We start from the raw sequence: 26,697 nt of genomic DNA, 5'->3' as shown, positions 1-26,697 counted from the left end.
AACACTCTTTTTGACCTAGCAAACTTTGTAGTTTTTTTTCACATTCTGTTGCAACAACCACTGACGTTAGAAAAACTACAATACCACACCGGATCTAGCTAGACCGGAAACAAAGCAACAGGCACGCCACACCCACTTGTTTGGGCTTGCGAGCCGGCTAAACAGTCGTAGCAGAGCCCGTTTACGGATATTAGACATTCTCTGGTAGTAGGCTAACGTTATGTTTTGAGTTGATTGCCAGCGCCAGACGCCGAAATGGATGCCAATAAGATTCTGAATGGAAAGTTTACTTTTAAAAGGTTGCCAAATGGTTCCATTGACAAGAACAAAGTGATCAGTGTGTTCTGTCGTTGTGAACTGAGCCGGAGGGAATGAGCTATCATCGCAGCACGTTGTGGAGTCGAAAATATAATTTTGATGGCACACAGCCAAGCACACAGCTGATGCGAATTCTCCGCCTGCTCGTCAAAGCCAGGCGATTGCAATGTTGTTTTCAATTTAAAAAAAAACATTTGCACAAAGCAATCCGAACCACTTTTCCATGTCGATAAGAGCATCACAATTTGAAAAAAGAATGGATGAAAAAGAAATCAAGGGACATTTAAAATAGATACAAATGCGCGATTAATTGAGATTAATCGCGAGTTAACTATGGCATTAATGCGATTAATCGCGATTAAATATTTTAATCGTTTGACAGCTCTAGTAAAAACATTTTATACAAAAAGTTTCAAAAGGTTGAAAATTTATTTGCACTTTCTTTTTAAAAATAGGGTTGCATCATTGATGAGTACTTGATGAGGACTCTACTAAAGCAGCACGCTAGTAGACAAAGGTGAATGCTGCCGTGTACCAGTGTCTACCACACTACTGAACAACAGACATATCAACTTAACCAGATCTTTTCTGTTTATTAGACTTATTTCGACTAAATACATAAATATTCCACATAAACTATAGCCCCATAGGGGTAGAAATTGCGCTCTCATCTTTGTACAAATAATTTATACAACATCCCCCCTTCTCCAGAGGCCTTGTTGGAAGATGCGGGTGGCGAGAGGAGTGTTCAAATCCAGCCATGTTGATGTGAGTCAGGGTTCTCCAGGTCAGAGTTCCCCGGGTCAGGGTTCCTGGGGTTTCTAGCCCTGTGCTGCGAGGGTGCTGAGGCTGGTGAAGAACAAGTCTCTCTTGAGCTGCAGTGCTCCCAGAAAGCTCTCCACCCTCTCCTCCCGGCTGGCCGTGTAGCTCCGCACGGCTTCCTGTCTTCTCTGTGCGTCCAGGGGCCCACCCTTCCCATGATGCACCAGGAGCTGTGCATCCAGGGGCCCGTCCTTCCCATGATGCACCAGGAGCTGGGACACGCAGGCTCGGTCCGCCTCCAGCTGCCAAAGACTCTGCTCCTCCAGGTGGAGTTCTCTGGCCTTCTGCAACACACACACATACACACACAGGCAGGCATGCACAAAGACATACATTAGCTATTCACAGTGTTCAGCATCACACACACATTCCCTCAACAGGAAAGTGACTATATTTCTGTCTTTAGACTGAATTGTGTCTCCTTTCACCACAATGCTGGAATGGTTTCCATAAATACAGCAGTTGCTATTAGTGTGTCTCAGGTATGCAGGTGTGTTCAACATTCCCTCCACAGACCTGGATAGATCTGTAGTTGAACTGGTACTGCAGGATTGCCTCACACAGGTTCCAGAAGGAGTACTCAGGCCACAGCACGGTCTGGAACACCAGGCAGGAGTGGGAGGTCTGCAGAACATGTTTACACTACAACATTACCTCACGTAACACTACAGTCTGCAGAACATGTTTACACTACAACATTACCTCATGTAACACTACAGTCTGCAAAACATGTTTACACCACAATATTACCTCACGTAACACTACAGTCTGCAGAACATGTTTACACTACAACATGACTTCACGTAACACTACAGTCTGCAGAACATGTTTACACTACAACATGACTTCACGTAACACTACAGTCTGCAGAACATGTTTACACCACAACATTACCTCACATAACAATACAGTCTGCAGAACATGTTTACACCATAACATTACCTCACGTAACACTACAGTCTGCAAAACATGTTTACACTACAACATTACTTCACGTAACACTACAGTCTGCAGAACATGTTTACACTACAACATTACCTCACGTAACACTACAGTCTGCAGAACATGTTTACACTACAACATTACTTCACGTAACACTACAGTCTGCAAAACATGTTTACACCACAATATTACCTCACGTAACACTACAGTCTGCAGAACATGTTTACACCATAACATTACCTCACATAACACTACAGTCTGCAGAACATGTTTACACCACAACATTACCTCACGTAACACTACAGTCTGCAGAACATGTTTACACTACAACATTACCTCACGTAACACTACAGTCTGCAGAACATGTTTACACCATAACATTACCTCACGTAACACTACAGTCTGCAGAACATGTTTACACCACAACATTACCTCACATAACACTACAGTCTGCAGAACATGTTTACACCACAACATTACCTCACGTAACTAGTGTTGCTTTCGTCAATGAAACGCATGAGACGCAACGTAAATGCTGGTCATGTGACGATGACAATAATTAAAGGTATAATGCAATATTGTTGACCAATAAAAACGAGACTAAATGTGGTTTACAAAATATAAACTATGCAAAGTTGCATCATCAGTCGCATTATCAGAGTGTCTTCCGTGTCTGGAATGGACGTGTTCTTGAGTCTATAAAATAACAATAATATAAGATAACCTTGTTTGAAATGGGTTTGGCAATAAAATGTTCTTTGTTTCGTCTATACTACTAGGTACTTGTACTATATTGACTGGGTTAAATAGAATTGCATTACTAAAAAGAAACGAAAATACAATTTTCATTGACCAAAACTAGACTAAAATATGATCAGTTTTTGTTGACTAAAACTAGACGGAAATAGTCATGTAAAATTCAGACTAAAATAAGTAACTAAAATTACTATACTAAAACTAAAATTAAAACGGACCGCCAAAAACAACACTGCACCTAACACTACAGTCTGCAGAACATGTTTACAGTTTACTCATTTATCAGACACTTCGATCTGGAGTGAGGGTACAGCAGGAAATCAAGGCTCAGAAGTGCACAGTTCTAACAATATTTAGGTGGTTAAGAGTCAAGGAGTGATCTACGTTTACTGGGCAACATCTCAGCAACACAACATTACCTCATGTAACACAGGATACAGTATGAGCAGTTGATAAGCATCATTAGTATGTCAGGTCTACATTATAAAGGTGGTTAGGGCTGGAGGAAGATACTTGTGTTAGTCCTTGTGTTAGTCCTTGGAGGATAAACAGGAAGTTGTTACCTGCCAGAGCAGGAAGTCGCTGAGGCGGACCTCTCCTGAGGTCCTGATCAGCAGGTCAGGGTTGGGGGAGTTTCTGCTGTACAGACACTGGCTCAACAGGCCCTCCGACACGTCGCTACACAAAAACAATCATGGGTTTGATTTAAAGATCCTGCAAAGCAAATTCCATGATTTGCTTCTCAGTACATTATATACGTGTGAAATTAGTTCCTGAAAGCATGTGCAAAGCGAGAAAACTTTGTCGCACTGAAATGTGGAGTTAGACCGTTGAACAGTCTCTCTTCCGTTTTCAGCTCAGGTTTTGTATAGGCGGAACCAAAACCTAACCTATCCACGTCACAGCGACCTATCTACGTTAGATCACAGCTGGTTACATTCTGTTACTCAGCTGGTACGATGCAAAGACAAAGTAATTAACACATAAAACACTCAGAAACTGCAGGTATGGCTGTTCTGATATCTGCAATTGATTTAGTTAGTGTTGCTGTAAATTCAATAAATTCAAGGGGGCGGAGCTCCAGCTCCTTCAGACGACACGCCCCCCCAGTCTCAAGCAGAGAAGACTGATGATTTTCTCACGATTTCAAAGCCACATTTAACATACTTTTTCATTCGAATTTGGATGGGTAGTAAACAACACATTCTTCTGTGGTGTGATAAACTTAAAACCTATTTTCAATTCCACTTTACAGGATCTTTAAAACGACGTACAGGAGGTTTGAACCTGACATTTTATTTTATTGTATATTTTATTTTATTGTATATTTTATTTAAATTGTATTCCACTTAGTATTGCTAGTTTATGTATCCTTAGTATAGTTAGACCATATATCTAAATTTAAGATTCCTATATGTTTATTGTATGCACCTTCCTGCCAAAGCAAATTTCTTGTCTGTGCAAACTTTCATGGCGAATAAATCCCTTTCTGATTCTGATTTTCTGATTTCTGACAGCTTTTGTTCTGCAATCAAATGCTCTAGAAAAGCTGTACCCATGTTCTACCACTGAGCTATACCCATCCCCATGTTCTACCACTGAGCTATATCCATCCCCATGCTCTACCACTGAGCTATAACACTGAGCTATACCCATCCCCATGTTCTACCACTGAGCTATACCCATCCCCATGTTCTACCACTGAGCTATACCCATCCCCATGCTCTACCACTGAGCTATACCCATCCCCATGCTCTACCACTGAGCTATACCTAACCCCATGTTCTACCACTGAGCTATACCCATCCCCATGTTCTACCACTGAGCTATACCCATCCCCATGTTCTACCACTGAGCTATACCCATCCCCATGTTCTACCACTGAGCTATACCCATCCCCATGTTCTACCACTGAGCTATACCCATCCCCATGTTCTACTACTGAGCTATACCCATCCCCATGTTCTACCACTGAGCTATACCCATCCCCATGTTCTACCACTGAGCTATACCCATCCCCATGTTCTACCACTGAGCTATACCCATCCCCATGTTCTACCACTGAGCTATACCCATCCCCATGTTCTACCACTGAGCTATACCCATCCCCATGTTCTACCACTGAGCTATACCCATCCCCATGTTCTACCACTGAGCTATACCCACCCCCGAGTTCTACCACTGAGCTATACCCATCCCCATGTTCTGCCACTGAGCTATACCCATCCCCATGTTCTACCACTGAGCTGTACCCATCCCCATGTTCTACCACTGAGCTATACCCATCCCCATGTTCTACCACTGAGCTATACCCAGTGCCAGCTGAGGCAGGGTGTGTCTTGGCAGAGGCAGCTGAGGCAGGGTGTGTTGGCAGAGGCAGCTGAGGCAGGGTGTGTGTTGACAATGGGAGCTGAGGCAGGGTTGGCAGTACCTGGACTTGAGGAGGCCCTGCTCCACCCCCCAGGCCATCTCCCGGACGGCGTTGGTGATCTCGTACCTCGAGGTGTAGGCAAAACACACGTTCAGGAAGCATCTGGAGGAGGCGGAGTTCACATCATGTTTACTTACTTACTCACACATCATGTAAGTAGTACTTACATGACATTTCACTGCAATGTTTTTTTTTTGTGCTTTTCATATTATATCCTTGTGTATATTGGTGTTTTTGTGTATGTGTGGTATAAGCTATTGCATGCTTAAATTTTCCTTGGGAGGGACAAAGAAAGATTATTTCTGTCTTTTTTTCTTTCGATTGACCAGACTACCTCTGGGTCAGCCAAACAGCACCTCTTCTTCATCTTGAGGTGCTTGTGAGCGCAGCGTGGGAGCTTCCGGTCTGTGCAGGAAGCATGTCTGGGGTGAGAGGAGGCACGTACTTGTTGTGCGTCCTGGTGGACACCACAGCTCTGGCGATGGCTTGCTGTAGGTCCAGAGGCAGCATGTTCAGGTCTCCCAGCACACGGATGCACACACCATGCTTCTCTAGGTTTTCCCTGGTGGGCACACACACACACGCCAACACATACATTTAGCAGACGCTCTTATCCAGAGCGGCTTACAGTAAGTACAGGGACATTCCCCCCTAGCAAGTAGGGTGAAGTGCCTTGCCCAAGGACACGCCATTTGGCACGGCCGGGAATCGAACCGGCAACATTCTGATTACTAGCCCGATTCCCTAACCGCTCAGCCACCTGACTCCCTACACACACACACACACACGTTAACAGCCATGCAGATAACCCTTACATGATCTAGGTGTCAAATCTAGACCAACTTAATAAATAAGATATACATTTTAGGGGTGTAACGATACACTCAGCTCATGATTCGATCATGATACGTATTACAATACTGGGTTCACGTTAGGATATGTATCTAGATATGTTGAACCCCCCCAAAAAGTTTTAATTTAACAACTTCAAGAATGTGCAATATTTCAGGATTTTATTTATGTATGTTAAGTTACTATGTTTGTGTGTTAATTTGTGTTTCACTGAGCAACAAAACTGATATTTTACATGAAATTAGAAGACAGCTGCATGGGTTCTAAATATTTCCAACGGTCCCCACAGCGCAAGTTATTTTCCCAAAACGGTAGCTAGCTTTAGTTAGCTTCTGGCCTTTGTTACTTAGCCTAATTCTCGTAGCAATGCTACTACCATGCTAATGTTACTTGTTAGCCTTCTCATTAGTAAGCCATACTAAAGCGTTTGTCGCATAGTTTTTGTCTATCGGAAAATATTCAAAATCACATATTTGTGATATTACGCTGTGGGACCCACATTCGAACGATAACATATTTGTGACGCAACTCATTAATGGGTTAAAGCAGTAAAAGAGAAAAAACTGTTCTGTTCAAGTACCTTAGTTCGATCAAGTAAGTTAAACTCAACATAAAAGGCTTTCAAGCATTGGGTTTGTTTGTTTGGGTTACGTACTGGTTACATTTTTGCACCACAATGTATCGTACCACGATACACCCTAATAAATATGTAATGAATCTCACAGTTAATCAGATCACTGCCACACAGCCTTTCCTGTGTAAAAGACCCTGAATGACTCACTGTTCTTCCAGAAGCTTTAGGAACTTCTGCTTGGCCAGCTCCATCAGCCCGTCCACTTCCTCCTTGGAGCGCTTGAAGTTTTCGATGCTGAAGGCGTAAACCGTCACCTCCGGGATGTTCAGGTGCAGACACCAGCGGAGCGTCTGGACACACACACACGTCAGGTGAACACACACACATCCGGTGGACACACACACCCTCGCCAGTCCCCACTCTCATCTCCTAGGGCCCTCACCTTCTCCCTCCCATCCTACCTCCCTCCCTCCTAACTCCCTCCTCCCTCCTCCCTCCCTCCCTCCCTCCCTCCCTCATCCCTCCCCCCCTCCCTCCTCCCCTCATCCCTCCCCTCCTCCCTCCCCTCCTCCCTCCCTCCTTCCCTCCCCTCCCCTCCTCCCCTCCTAAGTCCTCCCTCCCCTCCTCCCCTCCTCTCCTCCCCCTTCCCTCCCTCCCCTCCTCCCTCCCTCCCCTCCTCCCTCCTTCCCTCTCCTCCCTCCCTCCCTCCCCCCCTCCTCCCTCCCTCCCCTCCACACTCACCTCAGCCAGCTTGTCAAAACCCTGTGTGTGCCCATCCTGCCGCTCCACATGTTGCTTGCGTGCATAGCGACGGTTGCCATCCATGATGAACGCTACATGTTTGGGCATACTGGGGCCTGCCTAGGAGACACACACAACATCAACAAACACAACATCAACACACACACAACATCAACACACACACACAACATCATTTCACACACACACAACATTAACCCACAAAACATCAACACACACACAGCATGAACTCACACACAGCATCAACTCACACACACAACATCAACACACATATCATAAACATGGGGACTGCTTGTGACTGCATGGAGACAACATCAACACATCACAACAGCAACTGGTTGGCTAAGTCTGTGTTCTGTTTTATAAGGCAAAATATATAAACATAGATTCATATGAATTACATTTGCTTTAAATCACTTCACATAATTTAAATAGTACACTACAAGATGTACTTGAAGGAACTTAAATGGTATTCTTCCTACCATCAGTATGTTGGCTGAAAGCTTTTCAAGGAGGTTGAGTTCGCCTTCCCTTATCCACGACATCTTGAGTCTTTAAACCTGAAAATCAGAGCGGCATCAGTGGGTATTTCAGCATCAGTTATGAAGCTTTAAACGGCTAGTTGTTTTTCTAGGCAGTCCGACGAATTACTGTACGCCTGTACCATATTACAAAGAACACTTAGCTAAAGCAAAGCGTTGACATGCGTGTAGTGAGACTAACTGTTATAGGAAAGGATAGTGTTGTTACCCCGTTAAAAGAAAATAACTCACACGAGAACGGTTTGAGACTCGATCGGTCTAAATCTAATCGGGGCGATAGCTACTATGTTCCAGTTTAATTCATTAACAAGCCTGCTGCGGTGTTTTAGTCCACAGCCAGGCGGCTTGCAAGACGTTGCTCATAGCCTGCTAGCCTAGACTAGAGAATGTCGCAATGGAACTACACACAGGAACAAATAACACATTTTACGATTTTAAGATTTTGCTAAATGTACATTTACGGGTAAAGATGTATGAGCAATAATAATTGCCGAGTTTATTCAATCCAATGAGAGAGTCACTGATTTGGCGATAGTAAAACTGATAGTTTGACATTTTTCAGACCTTCCAACTCACAGTTTATGATGACGTCCTCTTCCTCATCACGAAGTGACGTAAGACGGGGAATGATCACTTCCTCCGTTGAGAGTGAACGGTTTATAGATTTAGAACATAATGCGGATTGATAAAAAATATAGCACACTCTTTTATCTTATAGAAAAAAAAGACAATGCTTGTGTTTTGACAGGGATACGTGAGAAGTAATTATCTTTATATACCACACTGAGGATCTCGAGCCACTTGATATTTGTATGTCACATGTGCAGTCGCTTAATCCATTACGGCCGCCAACCGTTGGAGGGCGACTGCAACATGATCGCCCTACATCCATCAAGGGCGGAGAAGAAGTTTCAGAATTAGGGGTGAGGGCTGGCCTTTTTTGTTCCGCTGAAGAATCCTGCTCGAACGGTGAGCAGGAGCAGATCAGACTAGCAGGAACAATACGACCATTCCAGCCCTGCTGATTTATATCGACGCCAAATACAGAAGAGAGGAGAGCAGCTTCTACCCATCTCTCTGACAACTGCACCTGGATCCCTACACAGCTACCGTCGTTCACCGTGCGGGTCTGGGGGTTCCAGTAGGGGCAGGGGGCGGGGGTACAGCGAGTACGGGAGGCTGTTGGGAGAGGAGAGGGGGCTGGAAGTCTGAAACGCTTCCAGCCTGCGGGGCCGGCGCTGTGGCCACATAACCCTGGTCTAGCTAGTAACGGCACGGCCAAGTGGATGGGATGGAGCCGGGACCGTCAGGCGCTGGTAGGTCTCTTGCTCTTTCTTAATTTCAATGGTGGTATTTGGGATGTGAACATCATGCTTTGAAGATGGATCATTACGACCATAAATCTCTAGAATTTGAAATTGGGGCACCTTGGCCTCGAATCACAGAAGCCAGAGGTGAATTTGAGATTGGGGTCTAAAACCATATACGTTAACGTGCTGTTGGCTCTTTTCAGGCGCATCTCTTGCACTCAACAGAATTAGTTATCTGAATTTATAGCGAGAGACGGGTCTTTTGGTCCTCTGACAATGTACAGGGTCAGGGGCGGGGGCAGCGGGGTCGTGGGAATCTCTAGCAAGGATACACGAGGTAAAGCCCGCCTTCTACCACCGCAGCAGCTGGCTCAAAGTCCCACACAGCCCAAACCCAGCCCAATCACAGCCCCACGACCCCCGCAGCGCGGCACGGCTTTACGGCAGAAAAGGCAGCATGTGTGATGCCTTTCGAAGCCGAGTTTTAAATTATAGATTTTCCTTCAACCAAAAATGGAAAATAATAAAATAAATCTTTCACATGACAAAATGTGTTAGACCTGGCACTATTCCCATGTAATTCCCATTGTGGAACGGCACCTGCCTGTGTTATGGGTGTGACGTCCCTAGATGTTAAATTAGCCAGCACTTTCCCTATAGTTTGCTTCTGATATCGTGAAAAGCTTTAATGTCCTCTGCCGACTCGCTGTTGCCCATTCATGTAGATACTATAGACATCACTATGACCTGGCTTCCCCTGCTGTGTGAACTAAAGTCCAGTCTGTCTATAGAATACACAATAAGCAACTTGGATAAAAACTGTCCTTCAAAATGTGGTTGGTTTTCTGAAAACTTTTCAGTTTAAGAAGCTGGTTTGATGATGATGAGTGGTTATGTCATAAGTTAGTTAGTACACAAATGCTGGTTTGGAACACAGTCTGGCCAGTCTGAATATCTAAACTAAAGGTTTCTGAACACCCGAGTTCTGTATGGAGTCTTGTACAGAGTCCTCCTAGCTCTCATCAACACTGAGGCTGGAAGTTTGACCAGGATGTTTTTTCACAGCTGAAATCAGACATTTAGAAAGAGAAGATACTTCATCCAGTAGAGTAGAGGTGGGGCAGTAGATGTGGGGCAGTAGGGTAGAGGTGGGACAGTAAGGTAGAGGTGGGACAGTAGAGTAGAGGTGGGGCAGTAGATGTGGGGCAGTAGGGTAGAGGTGGGACAGTAGGGTAGAGGTGGGACAGTAAGGTAGAGGTGGGACAGTAGAGTAGAGGTGGGGCAGTATAGACAGGACCGTAAAGATGGGGGAGTAGAGACAGGGCAGTAGATACCAGGTGGGGCAGTAGAGATAGGACGGGGCAGTTGGGTAGAGATGGGGCAGTAGAGACAGGACAGTGTGTGCAGACAGGGCAAGCAGCTTCTGAAAGCAGAGGGCTGTTTAGTCCGGGGAAACACTGCTGTTGTCTGGGCATGTCCTGGCTCAACTTCTCACCATCTGCCTCCCCTGGCATGGGAGAGACGTGTGTGATCACGTGTGTGTAGTGCACGTGAGCACAGAAACACACACGTTGCACACGAGTAGTCTGTGCTGGTCGTGACTGTTGAGGTATGTGATGCTGCAGCGATACTTCACACAAACCTCACTGCCTGTCATCTTCCCAGGAATGTGGGATGGTGTCATTCTGCCCGCAGGACTAGCGGTGTGGAGTGCTAGCCAGCTGTATGGAGAGCTAATTAGCTAGCTGTGTGGAGGACTGCATAGCTATATGGAAGACTACATAGTTGTGTGGAGGACTACATAGCCGGGTGTGTGGAGTTGTGTGGAGCGCTACATAGCTAGCAGTGTGGAAGACTTGTAATGGGGTAGGAGACACAGCTAGTCCTTCACTCAGGGTAGGAGACACAGCTAACGCTAACCCTTTACTCAAGCTAGGAGACACGGCTAACGCTAACCCTTTACTCAGGCTAGGAGACACGGCTAACGCCAACCCTTCACTCAGGGTAGGAGACACGGCTAACGCTAACCCTTCACTCAGGGTAGGAGACACGGCTAACGCTAACCCTTCACTCAGGGTAGGAGACACAGCTAACGCTAACCCTTCACTCAGGGTAGGAGACACGGCTAACGCTAACCCTTCACTCAGGGTAGGAGACACGGCTAACGCTAACCCTTCACTCAGGGTAGGAGACACGGCTAACGCTAACCCTTCACTCAGGGTAGGAGACACGGCTAATGCTAACCCTTCAGGTAGAGATGGATGACAGGAGCCTAATGTGGAAACATGAACTCTCCCTGCTGCTGCCACCCCCAACAACCATTTTTATTTGTCCGGCCACACACACACACACACACTCCCCCCTAACACTCACATGGGTATCCTGATCTCCATGACAATACTATGTTGCTGTGGTGTCTCCATGGTGAGACTGGGAATGTTGGGGGCCCCGTGTGTGTGAGGAGCAGGGCAGCTGGGGTCTTTGTTGTGGTGGGGTCTGTTCTCAGGGGAGACAGAGGTTAGGTCTGAGGCCCCTCAGACAGGAGTCATGGCAGGCTTGGAATCTAGCAGGACCCCCTCTCTGACCTCCTCCCACTCCTGAACTTAGATGAACAACTTTTTGCGTAAATATGCTGAACTGCTACTTCTCCAGATGGCAGGCCGCTGGCTGTAGGCCTCTGTAGGCAGCATGTAGGCAGCATGTAGGCCTCTGTAGCCCTCTCTGCTACTTGTTGTTTTACTAAACGTGTTATCCAGGAACACCTTCTAAAGTAGTGGTCATCATTTTTCTATGGTATTCACAGTATCATCACCAGCTAGCTCCCAAATAAAATGTGGAATTAAATTATGTAATCTTAGCTGGATGCAGACTAACTCGATTTTTATCTTGAAAACTGTATTATTATTTATATTGTTCTCTATCTCTGCCTGGCCTTGAGTAGAGCATTATACTAATGTATTCTCGTTCTCCCCTTGTCCATTAACTCTCATTCAACTACTCCTCTTTTCTGTCCCCTTTCATTCATTCACACCCTCCCTCTCCTCCCTAATCTCTTGGTTTCTGCTCCCTCTCCCCCTCTCATCTTCCCTTCCTCTCCCCCTCTCTTCTCACCCCTCCTCTCCCCCTCTCATCTTCCCTTCCTCTCCCCCTCTCTGCTCACCCTCCCCCTCTCATCTTCCCTTCCTCTCCCCCTCTCTGCTCACCCTCCCCCTCTCATCTTCCCTTCCTCTCCCCCTCTCTTCTCACCCCTCCTCTCCCCCTCTCATCTTCCCTTCCTCTCCCCCTCTCTTCTCACCCCTCCTCTCAACATATTCCTGTCTTCATAAATTGTTTTACTTTTCATCTGCATCCTTCTTCTGCATCCGTCTCTTCCTGTTGCTTGACTTCCTGTTGCTATCTTTACTGCACTCTCTCTCCTCCTCACTGCCCTCTTTCTCTCACACCTGCCTCCTCCCCTCCTCTCTACTTGCCCTCCTCCTCTCTACTTGCCCTCCTCCTCTCCTCTCCCTGCCCTCCTCCTCTCCCTGCCCTCCTCCTCTCCCTGCACACTCCTCCTCTCCCTGCCCTCCTCTCCCTGCCTTCCTCCTCCTCTACCTACCTGTATCTGCTATCTGCCCCCCTCCTCCCCTTCCTGCCGCCTCCCTCTTCTATCTACCCTCTCCTCCTCCCCTCCCTCCTCCAGTCCCCGGGGGGCCGTTCCCCCCCCCCCTGCAGCAGGTGTTCCAGGCACCCCGGCGTCCGGGCATGGGTACTGTGGGCAAGCCCATCAAGCTGCTGGCCAACTACTTCGAGGTGGAGATTCCCAAGATGGATGTCTTCCACTATGAGGTCGACATCAAGCCTGACAAGTGTCCTCGCAGAGTCAACAGGTACTGAAACACTTTACCTGAAGGTTACGTTAACCACCATGTAACTGCATAGCAGCACTTTACATTAAGGAACCAGCCCATTCCCCAGATCTCACACCAGCCCTCACACCAGCCCTCACACCAGCCCCACACACCAGCCCACACACCAGCCCTCACACCAGCCCCACACACCAGCCCACACACCAGCCCCGCACCCCAACCCACACACCAGCCCTCACACCAGCCCCACACACCAGCCCTCACACCAGCCCCACACACCAGCCCTCACACCAGCCCCACACACCAGCCCCGCACCCCAGCCCCGCACCCCAGCCCCGCACCCCAGCCCCACACACCAGCCCACACACCAGGCCCACACACATGCCCCGCACACCAGCCCCACACACCAGCCCCGAACACCAGCCCTCACACCAGCCCCACACACCAGCCCTCACACCAGCCCTCACACCAGCCCACACACCAGCCGACACACCAGCCCTCACACCAGCCCTCACACACCAGCCCCACACACCAGCCCCACACACCAGCCCTCACACCAGCCCTCACCCCAGCCCTCACCCCAGCCCCGCACACCAGCCCTCACACCAGCCCTCACACCAGCCCTCACACCAGCCCTCACACACCAGCCCCACACACCAGCCCCACACACCAGCCCTCACACCAGCCCTCACACCAGCCCTCACACCAGCCCCACACACCAGCCCACACACCAGCCCCGCACCCCAACCCACACACCAGCCCTCACACCAGCCCCACACACCAGCCCTCACACCAGCCCCACACACCAGCCCTCACACCAGCCCCACACCCCAGCCCCGCACCCCAGCCCCACACACCAGCCCACACACCAGGCCCACACACAATCCCCGCACACCAGCCCACACACCAGCCCCACACACCAGCCCCGCACACCAGCCCTCACACCAGCCCCGCACACCAGCCCTCACACCAGCCCTCACACCAGTCCTCACACCAGCCCTCACACCAGCCCACACACCAGCCCACACACCAGCCCTCACACCAGCCCTCACACACCAGCCCTCACACCAGCCCTCACACACCAGCCCCACACACCAGCCCCACACACCAGCCCTCACCCCAGCCCTCACCCCAGCCCCGCACACCAGCCCCACACACCAGCCCTCACACCAGCCCTCACACCAGCCCTCACACACCAGCCCCACACACCAGCCCTCACACCAGCCCTCACACCAGCCCTCACACCAGCCCTCACACCAGCCCCACACACCAGCCCACACACCAGCCCCGCACCCCAACCCACACACCAGCCCTCACACCAGCCCCACACACCAGCCCTCACACCAGCCCCACACACCAGCCCTCACACCAGCCCCACACACCAGCCCCGCACCCCAGCCCCACACCCCAGCCCCACACCCCAGCCCCACACACCAGCCCACACACCAGGCCCACACACAATCCCCGCACACCAGCCCACACACCAGCCCCGCACACCAGCCCTCACACCAGCCCCGCACACCAGCCCTCACACCAGCCCTCACACCAGCCCTCACACCAGCCCACACACCAGCCCTCACACCAGCCCTCACACACCAGCCCCACACACCAGCCCTCACACCAGCCCCACACACCAGCCCACACACCAGCCCCGCACCCCAACCCTCACACCAGCCCTCACACCAGCCCTCACACCAGCCCACACACCAGCCCACACACCAGCCCTCACACCAGCCCTCACACACCAGCCCCACACACCAGCCCCACACACCAGCCCCACACACCAGCCCTCACCCCAGCCCTCACCCCAGCCCCGCAGCCCCACACACCAGCCCCACACACCAGCCCCCACACCAGCCCCACACACCAGCCCCCACACCAGCCCCACACACCAGCCCCACAAACCAGCCCCACACACCAGCCCCACACACCAGCCCTCACACTAGCCCACACACCAGCCCCACACACCAGCCCCACACACCAGCCCTCACACCAGCCCCACACAGCAGCCCCACACACCAGCCCTCACACCAGCCCCACACACCAACCCCACACACCAGCCCCACACACCAGCCCTCACAGCAGCCCCACACAGCAGCCCCACACAGCAGCCCCACACAGCAGCCCCTCACACCAGCCCCACACACCAGCCCCACACACCAGCCCCTCACACCAGCCCCACACACCAGACCACACACCAGCCCCGCACACCAACCCCACACACCAGCCCCACACACCAGCCCTCACGCCAGCCCCACACACCAGCCCTCACACCAGACCACACACCAGCCCTCACACCAGCCCTCACACCAGCCCTCACACCAGTACTCACCCCAGCCCCACACACCAGCCCCACACACCAGCCCCACACACCAGCCCCACACACCAGCCCCACACACCAGCCCACACACCAGACGGAGTCTACATTTGTTTTGTTGGCTCAAGACCAAAAATGTGGAACTCAGCTGTTTTATTTCCGACCATAAAAAAACTCCTGACCCAGAAAAGCAGCCCTTCGTACATCCCTCTCTCCCTCTCCATCTCCCTCTCTCTCCTACTTACCTGATTAACTAACGAACGGCGTCCCAGCCCTGGGAGTGGTGGTGGGGGCAGGGGATGGCTGGGGCAGGGGAGGGCTGCGGGTTTGTTCTGGGGGGCAAAGGTCTACTCCCAGGGTCGGACAAAGGCTCTTAGGAGGAACCCAGGGGTCAAACTCTGGTGACCTCTCCCTTTCAGTTGGCTCTCCTCCCCCTCGCTAATGTGAAGTGCAAGGCAGCTTCTATTGAGGTGTGAGTCCCTGAACCTTCTGTCGTTTTCCCTCCTCCTCCCCCACACCCACCTCGCTCCTCCTCCCCCACACCCACCTCGCTCCTCCTCCCCCACACCCACCTCCCTCCTCCTCCCCCACACCTCCCCCACACCCACCTCGCTCCTCCTCCCCCACACCCACCTCGCTCCTCCTCCCCCACCTCGCTCCTCCACCCACACCTCCCCCTGCCCCACCTCGCTCCTCCTCCCCCACCTCGCTCCTCCACCCACACCTCCCCCTGCCCCACCTCGCTCCTCCTCCCCCACCCTGTGTCCTGCATGATCAATAATAACCAACAAACTCTCTACCCCGGAAACAAGCATCCTGATGGCGCAGAATTTATTTAGGAGATCTGTTGTGCTACTGTGTGTGTGTGTGACAGGGCAATGGTGTGATGATGACCCTGCTCTGTGTGTGTGAGATGGTGCGGTAATGACCCTGCTCTGTGTGTTCGATGGTGTGGTAATGACCCTGCTCTGTGTGTGTGTGTGTGTGTGAGATGGTGCGGTAATGACCCTGCTCTGTGTGTGTGTGTGTGAGATGGTGCGGTAATGACCCTGCTCTGTGTGTGTGAGAGGAGATGGTGTGGTAATGACCCTGCTCTGTGTGTGTGAGAGGAGATGGTGTGGTAATGACCCTGCTCTGTGTGTGTGAGAGGAGATGGTGTGGTAATGACCCTGCTCTGTGTGTGTGAGATGGTGTGGTAATGACCCTGCTCTGTGTGTGTGAGAGGAGATGGTGCGGTAATGACCCTGCTCTGTGTGTGTGTGTGTGAGATGGTGCGGTAATGACCCTGCTCTGTGTGTGTGAGAGGAGATGGTGTGGTAATGACCCTGCTCTGTGTGTGTGAGAGGAGATGGTGTGGTAATGACCCTGCTCTGTGTGTGTGAGAGGAGATGGTGTGGTAATGACCCTGCTCTGTGTGTGTGAGATGGTGTGGTAATGACCCTGCTCTGTGTGTGTGAGATGGTGCGGTAATGACCCTGCTCTGTGTGTGTGTGAGGAGATGGTGCGGTAATGACCCTGCTCTGTGTGTGTGAGATGGTGTGGTAATGACCCTGCTCTGTGTGTGTGAGAGGAGATGGTGCGGTAATGACCCTGCTCTGTGTGTGTGTGTGAGATGGTGCGGTAATGACCCTGCTCTGTGTGTGTGAGAGATGGTGTGGTAATGACCCTGCACTGTGTGTGTGTGAGATGGTGTGGTAATGACCCTGCACTGTGTGTGTGTCTCCCCCTGCAGGGAAGTGGTGGAGTACATGGTGCAGCACTTTAAGCCTCAGCTGTTTGGAGACAGGAAGCCTGTGTACGATGGGAAGAAGAACATCTACACAGTGCTAGCTCTCCCTATCGGCAGTGAGAAGGTGTGTACTGGCGGCTGGCAAATTAATGGTGGATTTTCAGAGTGCTTCAAAAATACACCCCCCCCACCTCTTTTAACCCCTTCCCTGTACCCCTCCCCCCTGTCTCCTCGACCTCCCCCCTGTCTCCTTGCCCTCCCCCCGGGTGCAGGTGGACTTTGAGGTGACCATCCCAGGTGAGGGGAAGGACCGCATCTTCAAGGTGTCTATCCGCTGGCTGGCCAAGGTGTCATGGCGTCTGTTACAGGAGACGCTGGTCAGTGGACGACTCCCGGTGCCTCTGGACTCAGTCCAGGCCCTGGACGTGGCCATGCGACACCTAGCCTCTATGAGGTACACACACACACACATAGACATGCGCACACTCATAAACACGCACACACACTCTGACCCTGTGTAGCTTTTCCCATACGATCAGATGAGGCAGATTTCCTGGAAACCCTGAGGTCATGCCGAGTCATCTTGACCCCCCCCCGTCTCCCCCTGACCAGGTACACTCCGGTGGGGCGCTCCTTCTTCTCCCCCCCTGAGGGGTACTACCACCCTCTGGGCGGGGGCAGGGAGGTCTGGTTTGGCTTCCACCAGTCTGTACGGCCGGCCATGTGGAAGATGATGCTCAACATCGATGGTGAGTCACACCAGGATGATGTCACCAGTCCAGATCTTACCTCCTGACAGAGGGTGACCACTAAGTCTATCAATGATTCATTTGGCACTTTTATTCACTTAGCAGACCCTTTTATCAGAAGCGAGGTACAAATAAGGCACATAGCAAGTACAGCAGAAGTGCAGAGTTCTAACAGTCTGTATTTACCATAGACAGAGTAGAGTAACCACAAATCAGCTACAAGGCACCAGTGCTGAGCACCCCTTCTGTGGTCTGTCGCCCCCTAGTGTCGGCCACAGCCTTCTACAAGGCCCAGCCCGTGATTGAATTCATGTGTGAGGTTTTGGACATCCGTAACATCGACGAGCAGCCCAAAACCCTGACTGACTCCCAGAGGGTTCGCTTCACCAAGGAGATCAAAGGTGGGCCACTGAACAGTGAGTGAGTACCTTCAACACACCATGCAGCCTCTCCACCTTCCATCCCCTCTCTCACATCTCCTCACTCCTCCCTCACCTCCTCACTGCCTTTTAGTCTCCTCTGTCTTCCCTCACCTCCAGACCTTGCTCCCATCTCCTCACTCCTACCTCACCTCCTCACCACCTTTTAGTCTCCTCTGTCTTCCCTCACCTCCAGACCTCGCTCCCATCTCCTCACTCCTACCTCACCTCCTAACTCTCTCTCCCCTCACGCCTCTCATCTTGTCTCAGTCCTCTTCTCTTTATCTCACCTCCTCTTCAGTGCCCTCTCTGTTCCTCCCTGTCTCTATGGTCACCCCAGATTCAGACTGAGTTGATATTCCTGGGGAGACAGACCACTGTTTGAGTTACTCATCCAGAAAGTTCTACTTCTAAATTATGTCTTAGATTTCTTAGTGGGACCTCGGTAGGCTAGACTGGTGCTTATTTGAGGTTCTTCCTGGTGTGTGGGTTACAATCTGTTTGTGTTATAATATGTGTGGGTTACAATCTGTTTGTATTATAATATGTGTGGGTTATAATCTGTGTGGGTTATAATCTGTGTGGGTTATAGTCTGAGTGGGTTATAGTCTGTGTGGGTTATAATCTGTGGAGTAAGATTAGTTCCATAATTCACAAACAAATGTAAAACGATTCACAAATTTATTTTGTGATTCACAAATAAATGTATTTCGTTATTCACAAATAAATGACCCCATTGCTTTTTTTGCAACCTGAAGAACACGAGTTACAAATCGGACGAGCACGAGTTACAAATCCCTGCAATTGTGTGGATTTTTGGAACTTTCCTGACGCGCTTAGATTTACAAATGCATTTTTTCTAAAAGATATTCTCTGCAGCCCATCACGTGTCTTCCAATTTTAGCCAATCACATTAACGTGTCTATGTGGACTTCAAGAACCTGCCATAATAATGGACATAGTCTCCTTCAGATTACGAGCAATGTCGTCTGGTAGCATGTTGGTGAAATATTGCTGGTTAATCTTACTAAACCGATTAAAATACGTGATTGAATATTCTTGAGAATGGCAGGATCCATGTTTAGTCATTTTAAGTGTTTCCTAGGCTACTGTTTAGCAAGCCAGCTGTGATTGGCTAAAATTGGAAGAGACATCTGATGGGCTGCAGAGAATATATTTGTGAATCCAGTTATGTTTGTTTGTGAATTATGAATCTAATCTGACTCCATAATAGTTTGTGTGGGTTAGGAGCTCCAGTGTGAGTTGGTACCCTGCTCTCCCTGAGTCTGTGTGGAGTCTTATCTGTGTGTACCTGTATGTCTACGTGTGTGTGTGTGTGTACGTGCGTGTGTTTGTGCCCCGCTGTCGGTGGGCGTTGCCAGGCCTGAAGGTGGAGGTGACGCACTGCGGCCAGATGAAGAGGAAGTACCGTGTGTGTAACGTGACTCGGCGCCCGGCCAGCCACCAGACGTGAGGGTCCAGCTTTGATTAACCCTAGTCTTACGTTATGTATGTCCATCTGGGTGATGTAGAGGGGGGAGCTTCTTGGCAGGAACATTAGGTGTGTTTGACTTCATGCAGCGCTGGCGTCGCCTGCAGTCGCCTGCAGCCTGGCTGACTTGAAGCAGCCAATGGCATTCTCAGCTTCAAGGCAGCCAGCTGTGTGCACCGCCGGCGCTGCATGAAGTCGAACACACCTAATGTTATTATGGGATGTCAGCCAGCAGCCCATGTGACTGATGCTCACTTCCTGCTTCCTGATCATGTGACGTCTGCCCTGCCCCGCCCCCAGGTTCCCCTTGCAGCTTGAGAGTGGCCAGACCGTAGAATGTACGGTAGCCCAGTACTTCAAACAGAAGTACAACCTGCAGCTGAAATACCCCCACCTGCCCTGCCTGCAGGTGGGCCAGGAGCAGAAGCACACCTACCTGCCCCTGGAGGTGAGGCCCTGGAGGAACTCTGCTCTGCCCTGCCCCACACTCTCAACACCTTGTTCTGCTACCTTAACACTGGGTCTCCTGTGTGTGTGTCTCTTTTCAGGTGTGTAACATAGTAGCAGGGCAGCGGTGCATCAAGAAGCTGACAGATAATCAGACCTCCACCATGATCAAAGCCACAGCTCGCTCTGCCCCCGACAGACAGGAGGAGATCAGCCGGCTGGTGAGGAGCGCCCCCTGGTGGCTGGAGGCTGCTGTGCTGCAGCGTCTCTGAGGCTAATGTCTCGTCTCTCCACAGATGAAGAATGCCAACTTCAACCTGGACCCCTACATCCAGGAGTTTGGGATCAAGGTGAAGGACGACATGGCGGAGGTGACCGGCCGGGTGCTTCCTGCTCCGATCCTGCAGTACGGAGGCCGGGTGAGGCACAACTGCTACCCCACGACTCTCATCTCCCTCAGCGGCTAACTCTGTCAACAGACTAACCCTGTCAACAGACTAACAGTTCCTCCCTCTTCCCTTTTCCAGAACCGCGCCATAGCCACTCCCAACCAGGGTGTGTGGGACATGAGAGGGAAGCAGTTCTACAACGGCATCGAAATCAAAGTGTGGGCCATCGCCTGCTTCGCCCCCCAGAAGCAGTGCAGGGAGGAGGTCCTCAAGTAAGACCTGAAGAGACACGGGCAGCTCTAAGGCCCGTTCCAGTCCTGTAGAACAGACCTGTAGACCAAGGACACCGGAACGGACGGACGGACAGAGGCAGACACAGACACAGACACAGAGAGAGAGAGAGGAGAGAGAGAGAGAGAGAGAGAGAGAGAGAGAGAGAGAGGAGAGAGAGAGAGAGAGAGAGAGAGAGAGAGAGAGAGAGAGAGAGAGGAGAGAGAGAGAGAGAGAGAGAGAGAGAGAGAGGAGGAGAGAGAGAGGAGAGAGAGAGAGAGAGAGAGAGAGAGAGAGAGAGAGAGAGAGAGAGAGAGAGAGAGAGAGAGAGAGAGAGAGAGAGAGAGACTGGTACTTCTAGAGAGACCAACAGGTACTTGTATACATTTTCCTAAGCATCAGTTTCTTGTCTCTACTGTCCAGGAACTTCACCGACCAGCTGCGTAAGATATCCAAGGATGCTGGGATGCCCATCCAGGGCCAGCCCTGCTTCTGTAAGTACGCCCAGGGGGCCGACAGCGTGGAGCCCATGTTCAGACACCTGAAGAACACCTACTCTGGCCTGCAGCTCATCATCGTCATCCTGCCTGGAAAGGACCCCCGTCTACGGTACCAGTCAACACATCCTCATCAGAGCGTGCGTAGAGACAGCTCGTGCATTGGGACTACGGTGCCTCTAAACGCTGCTTGTTTGGTCCTGTAGCGGAGGTGAAGCGTGTGGGAGACACTCTCCTGGGCATGGCCACCCAGTGTGTCCAGGTGAAGAATGTGGTGAAGACCTCCCCCCAGACCCTCTCCAACCTCTGCCTGAAGATCAACGTCAAGCTGGGGGGCATCAACAACATCCTGGTGCCTCACCAACGGTAGCTGCCTCCTGTCTGCCCTCAGGGCGTCTCTGTGATCCTGGTGCTCATGTCTATGAACTGACCCCTCCGCTCCCCCCTCCTCTCCCCCTATGCTCCCCCTCCTCTCCATATCTCCCCCCCCTATATCCCCAGATCTGCAGTGTTCCAGCAGCCCGTCATCTTCCTGGGAGCCGACGTCACCCACCCTCCTGCTGGGGATGGGAAGAAGCCCTCCATCACTGCTGTAAGTAGGCCTCTCTTTACCCTACACCAGGCCTGAGGCAGTCAGGCAGACGCAGACAGTCAGACAGTCAGACAGTCAGACAGTCAGACAGTCAGACAGGCAGACAGGCAGACAGGCAGACAGGCAGACAGGCAGACAGACAGGCAGGCTGGCAGACAGGCCAGTCTCTCAGGGCGGAGGTTCAGCTGTGTGTCGTTCAGCAGGAGCAGCAGACAGGCTACTTAGTAGAAGGCTCAGTGCTGATGTGGCCCCGCCCACGGGCTCAGTGCTGATGTGGCCCCGCCCACGGGCTCAGTGCTGATGTGGCCCCCGCCCACGGGCTCAGTGCTGATGTGGCCCCGCCCACGGGCTCAGTGCTGATGTGGTCCGCTGCGTCACGGTGGGCTAACAGTGCAGAGGTGGAGACATGGAGGGGTTGAAAGGAACAGGCATGGGTGGGGTGGAGAGAATGGCTCAGTGGTGACTCATGAGAGGAGGAAATGACGTCACTGCAAAACATCCAATCCCACAACTCCCCGCCTTGCTGTGGTTCGCTGTGTGGTTGCCAGGCGATAATGACAGGTGGTTGAGTCAGAAAGAGAAAAGAGAAGAAAAGCGATGTGTGTGTTTTTGTCTGCTTTTGGTGACATCACACCCCCTCTTCATCTCCTCTGGGGCAGCTGATGCTACATTTATGTGAACTGGTCAGAGATGAACCACACATGCAGAGGAGCACTCCAATGGTCTCATATCTCTCTCTCTCCCTCACTCTCTCTCTCTGTCTCTGTCTCTCTCTGTCCCTCACTCCCTCTCTCTCTCCCTCACTCTCTCTCTCTTTCCCTCACTCTCTCTCTCTGTCTCCCTCCCTCCCTCCAGGTGGTAGGCAGTATGGATGCCCACCCCAGCCGGTACTGTGCCACGGTTCGGGTCCAGAGGCCCAGGCAGGAAATCATCGAGGACCTCTCCTATATGGTGAGAGAGCTGCTGATCCAGTTCTACAAGTCGACCCGCTTCAAACCCACCAGGATCATCTTCTACAGGGACGGAGTTCCGGAGGGCCAGCTACCCCAGGTACCCCTCTCTCTCTTTCTTTCTCTCTCTCTATCTCTATATCTCTCTCTATCTAAACTAACAATCTGAATGATAATTCTTATAAATCGTTGGCTAATTTTGATCTTTTGAATGCGACCGGAATGTAAATAATAACACTTACCACATCATTGAAAATAGTTTTGTGTTTATATGACTAATTTGCGTCGATGCTCAAACGTAACTGGTCGACGCCATGTACAATAGCTAACTAAACTGTCGCAAAATTACAGGCTAACTAGCTTTAATAATTGAGTGAACTAGGGGGGTGAATTAGAACACGGCTAATTTGCTTTCTCTGTTTAGATCCTCCACTATGAGCTGCTGGCTATTCGCGATGCCTGCATCAAGCTGGAGAAGGACTACCAGCCCGGCATCACCTACATCGTGGTGCAGAAGAGACACCACACCAGGCTGTTCTGTGCCGACAAGTCTGAGAGAGTGAGTTATCACAGAGGATGCTGCTGTGTGGCTTGTGTTACTTCCTAGCTAGGTACTCTGTTACAGCTCTCCCAGCATGTTTCCTAACAAGCTTCTCTATTACAGTACAGCTCTCCCAGATGGTGTCCTAGCTAGCTTGTCTGGTACAACTCTCCCAGATGGTGTCCTAGCTAGCTTGTCTGGTACAGCTCTCCCAGATGGTGTCCTAGCTAGCTTGTCTGGTACAACTCTCCCAGATGGTGTCCTAGCTAGCTTGTCTGGTACAGCTCTCCCAGATGGTGTCCTAGCTAGCTTGTCTGGTACAACTCTCCCAGAAGGTGTCCTAGCTAGCTTGTCTGGTACAACTCTCCCAGATGGTGTCCTAGCTAGCTTGTCTGGTACAACTCTCCCCGATAGTATCTCAGTGAGTTTCCTAGCTAGTGTGCTAGCTAGCGTCCTAGCTAGTGTCCTAGCTATCTTGTCTGGTACAACTCTCCTAGCTAGTGTCCTAGCTAGCTTGTCTGGTACAACTCTCCTAGCTAGTGTGCTAGCTAGTGTCCTAGCTAGCTTGTCTGGTACAACTCTCCTAGCTAGTGTGCTAGCTAGTGTCCTAGCTAGCTTGTCTGGTACAACTCTCCTAGCTAGTGTGCTAACTAGTGTCCTAGCTAGCTTGTCTGGTACAACTCTCCTAGCCAGTGTGCTAGCTAGTGTCCTAGCTAGTGTCCTAGCTAGCGTCCTAGCTAGTGTCCTAGCTAGCTTGTCTGGTACAACTCTCCTAGCTAGTGTGCTTGCTAGTGTCCTAGCTAGTGTCCTAGCTAGCGTCCTAGCTAGTGTCCTAGCGTGTGCTGACGTCCCACTGCCCGTTTGCTTTTCTCCAGATTGGGAAGAGTGGAAACATCCCAGCAGGGACCACAGTGGACACCAGCATCACACACCCCTTCGAGTTTGACTTCTACCTTTGCAGCCACGCAGGCATACAGGTGAGACTGGCCTTGATACAGGTGAGACTGGCCTTGATACAGGTGAGACTGGCCTTGATACAGGTGAGACTGGCCTTGATACAGGTGAGACTGGCCTTGATACAGGTGAGACTGGCCTTGATACAGGTGCTGGGGGGTTTCTGGGACATCGCATTTGGACAAAGGAACAGAATGTGTTCCTGTTGTTTTCCAAGACACAGGAGCGCATCAGAGAGGTTCAGTCTCTTAGTGCTGTTGTGATCTCTCCCCAGGGCACCAGTCGCCCCTCTCACTACTACGTCCTCTGGGATGACAATCGCTTTACTGCTGACGAGCTGCAGATCCTCACCTACCAGCTGTGCCACACCTACGTACGCTGCACGCGCTCAGTCTCTATCCCTGCGCCAGCCTACTACGCCCGCCTAGTGGCCTTCCGTGCCCGCTACCACCTGGTGGACAAGGAGCACGACAGGTGAGCCCGGATTCACTGTGTGGAAACGGTTGCTGACCTTCCATAAGGTCTGGTGTGTGTTCTGCGAGGAGGGGTGTACGTATCGTGACCTTTAAACTCTGGTGTTTCTGTGTCCTGTGTAGTGGGGAGGGCAGCCATGTGTCTGGACAGAGCAACGGCCGGGACCCCCAGGCTCTGGCTAAGGCCGTGCAGATTCACCACGACACTCTGAGGACCATGTACTTCGCCTGAGCAGCCCTCCTCCTGTCTCACACACACACACACCACCCCCTCTCTCCCACACACACACACATACTCATCTCCTGTCTCAATCTCTCTCTCTTTTTCACACACACACACACACCCCTCCTTCTCATGTACCACCTATTCTCACTCTCACACACCCACGCTTCTTCCTCACACACCACCTACACACACATACATACACACACAACACCACCTACACACACATACATACACACACCACACCACCTCCTCCATTTATACACACAAACACCTTCTCCTCACACACCACCTCTTCCCTTGACTCTCAAACACACTTACACAATCTAACACACACAACCCCTGGCCCCACCTCAGATATCTTCTTTCCAGTTGTGACCAGGATCCCTCCCAGGCTCCCAGGTCCGTGGTGCCCCAGCCACTGTCCTGGCTCCTGGCCTCCATGATGCCTGTCATCACCGCCATTCGGTTTTTACTTCACAAGGACTGAGGCTCTGTTTTTGTTGTACTTTTTAAAAAGTAGGTGTTATAATTACTGTAGTGTATGCTACCTTTTACACTCCTGTGTATGCAATACGGAGCGGAGAAAAACAGGCGCAAAAAAAAAGATATTGGGGGGGGGGGAACTATTTTGACTGCCACCACATCGCTGCCTCTCTACCCATCCGAGTGACAGATGCCAGTGTTCCAGAGCCGCAAGTGTGGCCCCCTGGGGAGACCAGTGGAAAAACACACGTACTTTTAACTTTGTGTCATGAACGGCATTCTTATGTTGTTACTTTCTTATTTTCTTTCTTCAAATGAAGTTATTTTTGTAAATGGCCTTGAATAGAAGGTGTGTGGTACATTAGCACTTAGCGTTAGCATGTACCCGCCGTGGGGCCTTCACCTGCCAGTAGTTCCTGAGGAAGGCTAGCTTTCTGGGCTGTCAGCAGAGGTGTAGCGTGTCTTAGACACAGGAACAAGTCCTGCTGTTTGTGCAGGTTGGGGAGTCCCTTAGAGAATTAGCCTGTAGGCGACCATAGAAACCGATAGAGGGACCATTGCATAGCGTATATCAGTTATAGCCATGCACCTAAACCAGCGTTTTAACCAGCCAAATCTGATGCCAACCAGTAGTAATGGGGCACTTAACAAAGCTATTTGTTTCTGAATTTGTTTCTCTCAAGGAAATTATGAGGCACTTTTAATCTACCTAGTTTGTGTTACTTCACAATAAGGAGATCCTCTCTCTCTCACACACACACACACACACACACACACACACACACACACACACTGCTAACTCTGAGCTTAGTGAGCCAGGAGAAGAGAAAGCAGTCCAAGGTCAGCTCTTGATTGTAGGAGTCAGACAGGCGCAGCTTCAGCGCCCTACAACACTACACATTCAGCGCCCTACAACACTACACATTCAGCGCCCTACTACACTACACATTCAGCGCCCTACTACCCTATACATTCAGCGCCCTGCAACACTACACATTCAGAACCCTACAACACT

At 50.8% G+C, this 26,697-nt stretch overlaps 2 protein-coding genes across 4 annotated transcripts; one reads left to right on the top strand and one right to left on the bottom strand.

Moving 5' to 3' along the window:
- Window positions 1-886: 886 nt before the first annotated feature.
- On the bottom strand, window positions 887-8,607 carry dhdds (dehydrodolichyl diphosphate synthase). Of its 3 annotated transcripts, none has more exons than XM_047036674.1 (9): window positions 8,573-8,607; window positions 7,937-8,014; window positions 7,437-7,556; window positions 6,903-7,045; window positions 5,715-5,831; window positions 5,270-5,371; window positions 3,402-3,516; window positions 1,657-1,764; window positions 887-1,424 (listed from the first exon to the last, which is right to left on the bottom strand). In XM_047036674.1, exons 2-9 carry the CDS (start codon window positions 7,997-7,999, stop codon window positions 1,140-1,142), a joined length of 1,053 nt encoding a protein of 350 aa, XP_046892630.1. In that variant the 5' UTR covers window positions 8,000-8,014; window positions 8,573-8,607; the 3' UTR covers window positions 887-1,139. The 3 variants fall into 3 exon arrangements, with proteins under 3 accessions (XP_046892630.1, XP_046892632.1, XP_046892631.1); XM_047036676.1 differs by having other exon boundaries at window positions 8,561-8,581; XM_047036675.1 differs by lacking the exon at window positions 8,573-8,607 and adding an exon at window positions 8,228-8,554.
- Window positions 8,608-8,776: 169 nt separating this feature from the next.
- On the top strand, window positions 8,777-25,285 carry ago1 (argonaute RISC component 1). The gene is given in 20 exon segments (XM_047036673.1): window positions 8,777-9,312; window positions 12,989-13,175; window positions 17,204-17,324; window positions 17,473-17,654; window positions 17,813-17,949; window positions 18,216-18,350; window positions 19,751-19,838; window positions 20,161-20,308; window positions 20,409-20,528; window positions 20,604-20,726; window positions 20,835-20,968; window positions 21,390-21,561; window positions 21,563-21,575; window positions 21,670-21,829; window positions 21,965-22,055; window positions 22,911-23,105; window positions 23,430-23,564; window positions 24,422-24,523; window positions 24,775-24,974; window positions 25,097-25,285. Coding segments are annotated over 20 exon segments (2,577 nt in total). The 5' UTR covers window positions 8,777-9,287; the 3' UTR covers window positions 25,206-25,285.
- The last annotated feature ends 1,412 nt before the right edge of the window (window positions 25,286-26,697 follow it).

Source organism: Hypomesus transpacificus, chromosome 2, assembly GCF_021917145.1.
Source record: "Hypomesus transpacificus isolate Combined female chromosome 2, fHypTra1, whole genome shotgun sequence".
Taxonomy (NCBI): Eukaryota; Metazoa; Chordata; class Actinopteri; order Osmeriformes; family Osmeridae; genus Hypomesus; species Hypomesus transpacificus.
The sequence above is the reverse complement of the archived record's forward strand: the minus strand, read 5'-3'. Positions and strand labels throughout refer to the sequence as shown.

What these genes read in the sequence shown, in the direction of transcription:
- dhdds (XM_047036674.1), bottom strand. Translation starts at nt 7,999, where the DNA reads ATGTCGTGGATAAGGGAAGGCGAACTCAACCTCCTTGAAAAGCTTTCA. An exon ending in CAGGGCCTCCTCAAGTCCAG is followed by an intron (nt 3,517 to 5,269) that starts GTACTGCCAACC and finishes GTTTTTGTGTAG; the next exon opens with CGACGTGTCGGAGGGCCTGT. An exon ending in TCAACTACAGATCTATCCAG is followed by an intron (nt 1,425 to 1,656) that starts GTCTGTGGAGGG and finishes TGTGTGTTGCAG; the next exon opens with AAGGCCAGAGAACTCCACCT.